The 12,530-nt window shown below is 30.9% G+C and overlaps 1 protein-coding gene across 6 annotated transcripts in view; it reads left to right on the forward strand.

Moving 5' to 3' along the window:
- Window positions 1–12,211, forward strand: part of LOC148628543 (trafficking protein particle complex subunit 13-like) — an 83,243-nt gene extending 71,032 nt beyond the window's left edge. For all 6 annotated transcript variants that reach the window (XM_088589625.1, XM_088589641.1, XM_088589651.1 and 3 more), the window contains 5 exons: window positions 1,047–1,177; window positions 6,568–6,769; window positions 8,678–8,778; window positions 9,560–9,713; window positions 10,723–12,211. In XM_088589625.1, coding sequence (XP_088445751.1) covers window positions 1,047–1,177; window positions 6,568–6,769; window positions 8,678–8,778; window positions 9,560–9,713; window positions 10,723–10,821 — 687 coding nt within the window. In that variant the 3' untranslated portion in view covers window positions 10,822–12,211. The remainder of the gene's footprint in view (window positions 1–1,046; window positions 1,178–6,567; window positions 6,770–8,677; window positions 8,779–9,559; window positions 9,714–10,722) is intronic.
- The last annotated feature ends 319 nt before the right edge of the window (window positions 12,212–12,530 follow it).

The raw sequence follows: 12,530 nt of genomic DNA on the forward strand, positions 1-12,530 counted from the left end.
AAATGATGGCCAATAAATGTGAAACTTTAATTCTGATATAATTGTCCTGAATTTGTGATTAAGTTAGTAGACTAAGGCTCATGTTATCTTGATTTCTGTGGATTCTAAGAAAGAACATTACTTCTATAAAACTGTATATCATTTCATATACAGGTCAAACCTGCCTTAGCAACCACCTGTATTTTGCAATAACCTGCCTAAAAAGACATTAACTTGTACATACAGACCACCTGTCTTATGTCTCCTTTGAAAGGTCACTTAATTCAGATTTGACTGTAATTTGAAATATCCTCATTTCTAAGTTTTAATTGTATGACAGTTCACATCCTTTTCATTTCTACCTGTAGATCTATAAGGATTCTGTTATAACAAGGTTTTTCAGAATCTTTACCACAGGCATTTGTCATACAAAAAGTATCCGTACTGTTAATCATGATTAAGGGTATAGTATATTTGGATGATTTTTTTTTCTCATAGAAGTGCCTGAAACTTGTATACTTGTACAAATCTTATATTTACAGTTATGATTACATGCTTTACATGAAATATATTGTACCTTGCCTTACTCACCTTCCTTTCCTACAGATCATTCAAGATAAGCAATTTTATGTTCTAAAATCGAATTACAAAACATTTTAGCATAGGTTTTTAAAGATAGCAAAATAAATTTCAACCTAAGGCAATTGTTCAAATTAGTCTTGATTTCATAAAATGATATAAAATAAGAAATCCTAGAAGCAGTTCAAGTCATAAGTCATTGCATCATAAAGAGGAAGTTGAATTTTTAGGTTAATCTGACAACATGAACAACATCTGAAAAACTTATAAAAAATCTCTGTAGAGCTAACAAGTAGAGATATTCACAGTGTAGATTTACTTAGATATTTTGGTTTTTTTTATTTGAAATACTAAAACTAGTTTCTCATTTGATTTTAGTTCATGTAACTCACACTTAACATAAACAATTAGTAAGTTAGAAAATAGTGCTAAACCCTACTTTCTTCAGCAGTATTTCAGGTTTTAATATTTTCAATTTATTTTATCAGTCAGATGAAGTGTTTTTAGAAGCACAGATACGGAACATCACTCCAAATCCAGTTTATATGGAACATGTGACTCTTGATCCCTCCCAACAGTACAATGCCAGAGAACTCAACACAATTGATGGAAAAGAAATGTATGTAAAAATTATGAGCTTGACTTGTTGTGTTGTTTTATTTTTTGTCTTTCTTGTTGTTTTCCTTTATCAGTTTATGTGTTCTCAGATGTGTTTTTGCCCATGGATTTCCCCTGTGTGGTATTAACCATTTTTCATTGACACTTAAATATTTTTGCTTTGCTTTTCCTATATTAGTGATATCTTTTATTAATTTATAATAAGTGGATATTTGAAACATGTGAATAAAGTGAATAACTATGTTGTATTATAGGGTTATTGCATGAATACTGGTGAATATTGTCCCGAGCAGAATATTATATTGTATGAGCTTGTGAGTGCAATATAATATTCTGCGAGGGACAGTATTCATGCAGTATGCCTTTTATTATATAGTAATAAATATTTCAGTTAACATAATACCAATTTGTTGGATATGATGCATTTTACAACGTTGTATCTGTTTTATTGCACTAGTTCAAATATGATGCATAATAAATATATGAACTAGTGCAATATGAAGTTATGAATGTTTGATAAATTAATTATCAGAAACAGTAGATTTCTTTTTCTGCTTGTCTATAAAGTCTTTGACTCCTTGTCTGTCAACATTTGATACAGCATTATTTGCCTCCGCTTGTGGTATTACTTCAAATTCTGCATTTTGTAACAACCTGTCAATATCCCGTTCAGCCATTTTTTTAGCAGACGACAACAGTGCAATAAATTTAAAAACGTATTCAGAAGGTCTCTTCAGAATTTTTTCGGATACAAATGAAAGTTTGTGTGCAAATTCTGGGATATATTGCATGCTTTGTTTTCTATTGATTTGAATAGGAAAATATTTATTACTATATAATAATTCCTGATATCAGTAAAAAAGAAATAACTGTTTTTCTAGAAACACACCATTAAATTACAGCCGGTAACATATATTAGTTAACTGTGGGTAATACATGTGGTCTTCCCATGATTGGTCACCTGATGAACTTCCTTAGGTAGTTAACTCATAGGTGTTAAGTCTCCTGGTATTTCATGAAAAATTCAACAATCTCCCCATTTCTAGTCCATGCCAAAGTGGCATATTTAGCCACATTGGTGGAAATTTCTCCTGTCTTATTTTAATTTTCAGCTTAAAATCATTATAAATTATTTCAATGCTTGTCAAAAAATGTCTTGAAAACAAAATCTTGGCTTATCTCCCACTTTGAGAAAATTTGCAAAGGGAGACCTGATTAACTGGGAAGGAGATTTAGGAGATAACTGTATTGCATTTGAGGATTTGGAGATATCAGACATGGATTTGTTTGTAGCAAAATTTTGATTGTTGGCAACACTTAAGCAAAGCCAGTAAATGGATATTTGTCACCCTCAAATCTAGATTGACAATGACTAATCTTCAAGTACAATGTGGTTATCTTCATTTTAAACAAACTGTCATATATATCTGTGAAAATATCATTAAAAATCTTAAAAAGTAGATCTGCACATGCGTTAAAAATTAAAGACAGGCAATTGCGGAATTTTTGTGTTACCCAATGAAATTCCTCATAATAAGAGATGTTGAATTAGAATTAAACTTTCTTTAAGACACAGATTTAAATACCTTTGAAATGATAGAAAGTAAAACTCTACTTGTTAGTTGTGCAGTTATCTATGAACCTTAGACATTTCATTTGATAATGGTCATTCAATCTTTGGAAAAACAACTACGTTCCCTGAAGTTAACTGTGATACTCCCTGCAAAGTCTTACAGATCTTGTACTTGCTGTTGGCTTGGATTTTTTTTAAGCTAAAGTTTAGTTTATCTAACCTTCACCTTAATTATAAGTTTATTCAGTGTTTCTTATGAGAATCATGTTCTTAAACAATAATGTCCCTCTCTAATAGGTGCTGATCTTAGTTTTTAGTGAAAAGTTTTGATTTTTATTATTTTTGTAGTGTTGTTAATGGCTAAAGTCATAAGACTTAAGTATTTACAATTAGTTTTTATTTGTTGTTATTTTTGTATAATGAAATAATTCAAGGTGAAATGAGACAATAAATCAATTATTTTTAGTACTTCCTCTTTAAGTTAAAATGTTTATAATTCAAGACTAAGAATGATGCCAACTTGGAAGATGTATCAAGATACCTTCATGTTAGATTTTATTAATTAGAACAAAATGTTAATTAGTATGTTTATGTCAAGAAGTTCTGTTTGAAACAAAATCTGAAAAGGCACTGATTAACCCCTCATAAATGTTGGAAGTTCATATAGTTCATATGTTTCAGTATAAATGTAAATTTAAGGCAAAAAAAAGGCTGGTAAATAATTAATGATTAACAACCAAGGAAATTCTAATATTAAACAACATTAAATTATGTTATGAAGTGAGAATCACACAGCAACCCTGCCAATCTATTCAAAAACACCCAATGGACATTATTGTCCACTTTCACAATGCTAACAATTGTATGATGTTACGAGACTCTCTGAAGACACACACTATAAAAACATGATTTATTTTTTTCCTTAAATACAACATAGTAGTCTATAACTTTCCTAGGAAGCAAAAACAAAACTAACATTTTTTTTTAATTTTCAAATTGATTTAAAAGATCTGAAAGTAAAGTTTGGGGAAAGAGATGCTGTGGCCATGTATAAACTATCATCTGATAGTGATTTACCATAAATACCTATGGAACTATAGAAAATTTGAATCTCCTTGCTAATTGCCATTTAACTAACTAATAGTAAAATGAACAGATATGGTGAAATGCAACAAATGCAGCATCGTATAACCTTTATGAGGATAGTAAATACTTACTGAGATTACCAAAAGGTCTTCAATAAGTGTAAACATACCTTCAAGTAAGCTCTGAAAGGCCCAGACAACAAAAGTTATAAAATCCACAGTAACAGAACGATGATATAAACTTAGAATTCAAATAACAACACAAAGACACATTAATGACCAACATTAGGGAGAAGCAATTCATTTCTAACCAAGCATCATGCTGCAAACGCAGTAGACAACTTGGAAATAGTGGATAAGCATCCAGAATCTACAAAATTAGATATATGCAACTCAAAATCATCATTGAACAAGTGTCATACATCAATGAATTGTTGAAAATTTTTAATTTGATCTTGAACTTGATATTACAAAGCAATAAATCATTGGATAATAAACAATGCTGGGCCAAAAATTTACTAGAACATTTCAAAAGAAAGAAAATGTGTATCTTAGTGCATGTACTAACACCATAGCACAATGATTCCATTTTTTCTATAAATTGGAATCATTGTGCTATGGTGTTAGTACATGCACTGAGATATACATTTTATTTCTTTTGAAATGTTCTAGTAAATTTTTGGCCCAGCATTTTTGTCAAAAATTTTAACATTTACTATGGCCAGACCTGCGTTAGGATATTCTTGTACCTCGAATAAAGGACATATTATAAGAGCATTTTATTAAATTAAATACATGTATAGACTTGTACTCAAAATGAAACGTGTTTTGAAAAAGTCAAGCCACTGAATAGACACAAGAGCAAAGTCATTAAATATTGAAGTGTGCTAGGATCAGAAAAAAATCATCATCCAACACATCCACACCCTTTAGAGGATAAAATAAATCTTACCTCTCCAGAATTGGGCATCTAAACTTAAATAAAAACTTATGTGATTTAAAACAACTCTCTGGATAGCGATGTGATTACAAATTATAATAGAGAACTGTAGTGAATCCTATGACTTTGCCACTTTGACTAGTGTCAAAGAAGTTACTTTATTGTGACTGGTAGGTATCAAATCTAAATGGAACAGATATGGTGAAATATATTAAAAAGTCAAATAACAACATGAAAACTCATTGATGACCAGCATCTCCTGGCAGTGGGGTTAAACTAGTTTTAATAAGGCCTTAACCATCCCCCTTTAATGTAAGGTCAAAAATAAACTGATACAACAAATAAACACACCATAAAATTCACTCAGTAATACCTCAACATACAAGGGAATTCATCAGGTAATGGTCAATCAATCTTTGGAAGACCAACTCATTTTCCAAATGTTACTTGCTTAAATTGATATGGTAGAGTGAAGATTGCCACTATTTTATTTGTCATCCTGTTTCATGTAAAGACACAATGACTGGACTTCCCTAGTGAAGTCGACAGACAATAATCCAGTAATCCTCATTTCACCCCTATGCCCTTAAAAATGATAATTTTAACCTTTCTGTACTGAATCTAATTAAGACAAAACACATGAATGTTTTTCTCCTGAGACTATTGGCTTTAAAAGATTATTTTGTTCCGAGATATCGATAGATAGGTATTAACATTAATGTCATAAAAGATGTCAATTTGAAAATAATAACTGTTTATAATTTGGTTTATTTTTATATAAGAATGTAAAATTAAGCATATTCAGACTGAATATTTCACCAGAGATGCATCAGAACAACCTTTAAATAGCATTTTCCTTGGAAAATATGTAACGGATCTGTGGTATTTCTTGCACGTTTATGATTTACAATAAGATGAATTTAAAAATGCTGGAAAAAAATTAAAATGAGTGGTGAAATTCAGGATCAATTTGAATGCATGTATGTATTCATATGGTTGATATTAAGGCCTGATTCTATATAAGACAATTTTTGCTTATTACCTTGAAAGGTATTACTGATTTTTGTGGTTGGTAATTTTTACACATTCTGTCAAATGAGGACATTTCTGGGTATTGAATATCACAGTCTTGAAAAGTAATTAGTTCTTCTTAGTGTAAAATATAACTTTCCTGAATACCAATATCAACCATGAAAATAGTACATATTAGTTCACAGTGAAAAAAAAAAGTTAAGGTATTGGTTTATCAACCACTATTACAATTTATAGGAGTAGAGGGTTGAAGTTTGCTTCATATGATATATTTCTTTGTCATCATTTTTTTTAAGAGAAAACTAATCTTAACATTCCAATTATAGTTGATGTTTGTATACCAAAATATATGTCCCCCAACAAAATCGGTGGATCAAAAATTTGTGCTTATATGCACAATTACATATCTTGCCCTAACTACCTAGAAAGTTTCATAAAATTTGGTGTGATAGTTTCCATGGATTTGTGCTTACAAAAGTGTGACAGACAGACAGGGAAAACAGTATTAACTAGATAGAATTCTGTGTTAAGTTGACAATGAAAAAATATTTAACACTAAATATTTAAAACAAACAAGTAAATGATTTTTTTTCAAATTTGGGAAGCTATTTCTTCAGGATTTGGTTTGATATTAGATATTGATTTGAACTTGCTGTTTTAAGAGAATAACTTCTTCTGCACTGTGCAGCCTTGATTGGTGAGGTGTTGTATCAATCAAGCCCTAACGTTCTGTCCAATTTATACTAACTTCTTTATTTCAGACCTGACATGGTATTTGGTAAAGTTAATTACTTGAACTCAATGGACACTCGTCAGTATTTGTATTGTCTGACCCCAAAGCCAGAGGTCATCAAAGAACTGAAAGTACTGAGGGGAGTAACTAATATAGGAAAACTGGACATTGTATGGAAAACAAACATGGGAGAAAGAGGTAGACTTCAGACCAGTCAGTTGCAGAGAGTTGTAAGTTTAAATAACAATGTATAGGATGCTAGTGCCTATCATGTTGTTTGTTATTATCCCAGCTTGAAAAGCGTGAGTTAAATAATGATCATGCTGTCTGTCTGTTCATCTATCCCTAGTTTTTATGTACTACTCCTCTTAAACTGCTGAATGAAAGTTGATGAAACATTCACACATTCTTATCACATGATGGCATTGCACCTCCTATTTTGTTTTCCATATGAGTGACTTTTTGAGTTTCCTTCATGATTTCTTGGGAGAGGAGTGGGGGTATCAACAAGTGAGCTTTGCTTACAGTTTTTTTTAGTTATTTCTGTGATGCTTTTATTATACACTTTCTATGAAGATGAGGGTTAACTTCTTTCTAAACATCATCATTCACGAATCTTGCAACATACTTTTCCCACCAAACATTTTTTTAGCCTCTCAGCATTTGATAATATCTCAGACATTAAGGTCCTTGCCTATCTGAAGTACATTTTGTCTGATTTTTAACTCAGTAAATTTTCATGTAAAAAGTGTCTCTCATATAAACATGTATCCATGCCAATTGAGAATGAGCCCACAATTTCCACTTTAAGGTTGAAGTTTGCTCAGCTGTCTTGTCTTTTTTTTTTTTTTATAGTAATTCAATCTCTTCTTTACACCAAGATACAGAGTACTTCTCAGTATTTTATAGCTCATACAATGATGATGTTCATGGGATAAAGGTAGTCTTGATTAAAAAAATAATCACTTGATGATTATTAATATTAACTGGACATATAAAGAAGGATATTTATATCATTTCATAAATATTTAAATCTGTTTCTAATAGAAAATCTAAATTCTATCTTAATTGTTCAGTTAACTACCTGGGGCATTTCTTCTGAGCATCATCATTGTATGCTCTATAAAGTAGTCCTATTCACCATGTAAATTCATAGTATGTAATTAACTGTTATTAATGAAGTGGTAGACAAACACTGCTCTGGTTTGTCATATTCAAAATGAGATTTGTACTGCAGACATGAAGTGATTATGACCAGTGATCCATTGATTATTAATCCTAGAAATCAAATACACTCTGATTCGTCATAATCACAGTATGACAAATTCTGCTCATTCATTTCCCTACTTCTTTCATTGAATTCTTGCTTTGTTTCGTTGGCATTTGTCATATAGAAATTTTCAGATTAATTTGGTAAAAATAGATGATGTGGTTAACCATACAATATATAATATATAATTTAATTTTGTCTTTGCACACTTCATTTTTTTTGTACATGTAGTACTATTTGTGTGTTTATGATGTGTTGGCATACCATCTTCTTCGATAATATTGAAAAAAAAATGTTCTGATACACAGCTTCATTAAAGTTGTATTACTGTATGACAAGTGTAAAATTTGGCGGTTTTAAACCAAAAAAGTAAACAAAATTTAATTTTGGTGCTTAGTGGTATACTAAGACTTAATCCAAGAGTAAATATTCTATGGTATTTAGTTTTGCATTTTTAGATGGACTGATCCAATTCACCAAAATTTCTCACCCCATGAAAATGACCTGCTCTACAGTTTGTTATGAAAAAGTGATTCTAAAACTTTTTCCTTCACTTCACTATCATAAGTATTAGTATGTTTTAGCTCTGTATGAATAAAGTAATGGAAATTTGTTACCTCATGGAGGTTTATTTTGGGTTCTTTTTTTGGTTGCTTGTGTGTTCATCAAAAGGCTCCCTATATCTTTGCACTTATTCACCACAGTTCTTGGATGCAATCAGATTTTCCATAAAATTTGTTTGTGATGTTGGACAGAGAAAATGAAACCCAGCATAAAAAGAAAAGAGGGCTTTATAATGATAAAAAGAACAACCTTACTTGTATAACATTTACTACCGGTAAGTTTAACATTAATTGGTATTTTACAGGCCCCTGGATATGGTGACATCAGACTTACAGTTGAAACAGTACCAGACACTGTTATTTTGGAAAATACATTTGATATTGTGTGCAGAATTACAAACTGCTGGTAAACTTTTCAGTAAATTATCATGTTGTGATCAAACTTTCCTGTATGGAAACACATGAAATATCCTCTACACAATGTTAAACCACAATCTATCTATCAATCAATTAAACTACTGTGAAAGTACTTTAATCTGTGGAAACCAATTATCGTTGATTAGGGAAGAAACACAGGTTCATGGATTCCTGAATTTGTGGTTTTGAGGTTTTTAGTATACACGTGAAAGGGATTCTCCTTTTCATTGAGAACCAAATTTCTTGGTTTGGCCTACCCACGAAAACCACAAAAATTTGTACCCCACAAACAATAGTACATTCATGGTAACATATTGAAACTTTGATATAATGTTTGGGCAGATTTTCACATTTTTAAATAGAGCAAAAATGTCAATACAGATTTTGTTATAAGAGTTGGCAACAAAGGATTTTATAATTTGTGCTTACTAAGACTTTTTATCTGTTTGTATTTTTGGTTATCACATCTGCAGTTTACTTGGATTTTTGTTTTTTATGTAAATCAGGTCACATTTGTATAAATATTCACACATTTGCTCCTGGATATACATCTATGAAATTTGCCATTTTATAGAGTACTAAAAACACATTTCATAGTCCACTGCACAAAGTTTTGAAAAACTCAGTGTATTACAAGGAGTGAATAACATAACTTATCTTCTTTGTAGCATGATTTCCCTATATACCATATAACATACATGTATCATATTTCAGTCATTGCTATTAAGCCACCATATATTTTTTTTCAAAATGATCTCCTATACTTTCAGTGAAAGAACAATGGACTTAACCTTAGTCCTACAGAATAACCAGACATCTGGTGTTGTCTGGGTTGGTATATCTGGAAGACAACTAGGGAAGTTACCTCCAAATGAAAGTATGGACCTCAAGTTAAATGTGATAGCTACTATACCAGGATTACAGGTATTTATAAGCTCAAAGATAAATCAAGGAGTCCATGATTAGAAACTACATTAATTTCATAATCTTGAGACAAAGACAAGACTAAGAAAACCTGCAAAATAACACAAATAACTCAAATTAAATAAAAAAATCAAGAAGACTCTACCTAAGACTTGGAGAATGGATTAGATGCACCAATAGGCTAAGCATCATCTACTATCCTAGAAACACAAGCCGTGCTCATATGATATCAAATTAGAATTAAAACAAAGGAGGAAAACTGCAACATCATTAAATTGTTTAGGGTAATACTTATGAAAGATGACTACTAAAGTCTTGTTCATTCCAGTAGAGCTTATTTATAAGAGTTTAGCATGGTACAAAACATTTGTGTAGCTACAGCAGGCTTTGGCTTAACATATAAGCTGTGAACAAAAGAAATTTTAAAGGATAATTAGGAATCACTCTGTCCTTCTATCCAAATTTCTTGTAACGGCAACTTATCTTGAAATACTCAAGTAGTTTTTATGTATGTTTATTGGAAGTTTAGGCATCACATGAAGATGTGTATGAAGGAAGATGTCTCCATGGGGAGATAATCCAACTCGAGGGTTTTACATGTTTGCAATTCCTCTGTAATTACACAATGGATTTTTATGAAAACTTACTGGTAGATTAGAACTTATCAGTAGATGTGCTTACTCACTCTATTTCTAGTTGACTTTGTGGCCCTAAGAGATTTTCAAAACTGTTAACTTAGAAATCAAACAGATGATGTATTTCTACTTAAATTCCAAATGAGTTTCTAACAGGAATTTTACTGTAAAAGTTTTAAAATTCTGCCACCTCAATTTCAATGATAAATGGAACCATTCATTTCTGAAATTAAAGTTATTAATATACAGTCTCAGCTTTTTTCAGCAGAGACTTCTTTGTAATGTGCAGATGTTCATAATGCAGATATATCTTATTTGTTTTAATAAAATTATTTTATGGTATGTTTTAATTTCAATAATCTTTTTTTTTTCAGACTATATCAGGATTAAGGCTAACAGATAACTTCTTAAAGAGGACATATGAACATGATGAACTAGCCCAAGTTTTCATTTACAATGATTCAAATGCTTGATGGTATCTTTTTGTATGAACAAAGGGACCAAATACTTACAATCAAGCTCTGCATGGAGCTGTTAGAAACTAACAAGTGCTGTTCTAGAGGCAGTATCAATTTACAGCTTTAGTTTTGTATGGATTGACATCTATTGATGACTTTTGTGTCTCTTCATATGTTGTGAAATGTCTGTGATATTCAGTATGTTGTTTTAGATCCAGGTTCTCTAGTACTAGTCCTAAGCTCTATACTGTTGTCTTGGGCTACGTGTTTAAGAAAATTATATTGTTGGCTAAGCTGTATTTTTTATCAGTTTTTGGCTATAACTAATCCATTTTTAAAGAAGAAGAGTATAAAATGTTGAGGAATATTATGTTATTTGATCATACAGGTTAGCAGTTTTTTGGGTTTTTTTTTTTTTTTTTGGATAAAATTGTTATGATTCATAATTTAAATGAAGCCTAATTTTTCTTTTTTTTTCAATTCCTGATAAGGATGCTTGTAAAATATTCCTTATCAGGTTATCAAGTTTATATGCAAATCTAAAACCTGCAAAGAAGAAGGGGCATTAAGGGCAGTTTTTGGCCCAAAATTTAAGAGAAATTTAAGATCCAAGTTGTGAAAATTGTATTGGTGAATATAAAGACTAGTATACCTAACAACTAAGAAAACAGAAGTATTTCAAATTTATTGAATTACCATGGCAACAGAACATCATACAGTTGACCTTATTGAAGACATTTCCAGATTTCCGTAATTTTGGGGCATTTTGCAAGCATATATTTGAGAGGGAAAAGGTGTGCGCACCCGAGAAACAACTTCATATTTTGTGAAAATATCAATCATGGTAGGATTCATCATGGAGTAAAATATTTTGTTGTTTCTCGCATGCGCACATAGTTTTCTGTAAACAAATATGCACGAAAAAGTATCAAAAATGGACATTTTATACTATGTATGCGATTTGACATTACTTTAAGGAATCATGTTGAAAGCATGCTAAATATTTTTGTTTCCTTCAAACCTATATGTTGTAGTATGAAGAGGAATATTTTTATGATGCTATGAACAAGTTGATATTTTTGGACCAAAATAATGCCTTTTTGCCCCTATTCCTTACTGCTCAATATATTTTTTCTCAGCAGCAGGCTTATTCAAAATCATCACCTCTGTGTTTAAACCCTAAAAATGTTCTGTTATGTCCTTGTCAGCATACTAAAAATGTACTGTCCATTAAAATAAGTTTCTTTGAAAAGATATTGTTTATAGCAGCGGGTCCATAAATTATTTTAGACTGTCTGAAATTCACGATTACGATAATCTTTCAATCTGTGTTTCCATATTTATGAAGTGCAATATGTAAAATAGGTTTTACTTATATAAAAACTTAATAAATCTTATTTGTGTACAGGCTTTCAATATACAGTCAAAACCTCTTTAAGTCGATGTTAAAGGGACCAGGCAAAAATGGTCGAGTTATCCGAGGTTCGATTCATCCGAGGTCAAGTATAATCCAAAAATATATTGGGTGATGATTGTTTCTGCTGTTCTAGTGACATACAAAAGTTGTTAAGCTTACACATGTACATATGCTTCACTTTATCAGGGTACTTATGGTGTCTTGCTTACTGTATCAAAAGTTAATTTTTATTTGTTGTATATCAAATGAGTTAAAAATGCTTAGCGACATCAAATGTTTTAGGGGCAACTCTAATTTATTTTTTCTA

This window comes from Perna viridis, chromosome 1 (genome assembly GCF_037379345.1).
Source record: "Perna viridis isolate PV_CMFRI_1.1 ecotype Kerala chromosome 1, ASM3737934v1, whole genome shotgun sequence".
In the NCBI taxonomy this organism is placed as follows: domain Eukaryota; kingdom Metazoa; phylum Mollusca; class Bivalvia; order Mytilida; family Mytilidae; genus Perna; species Perna viridis.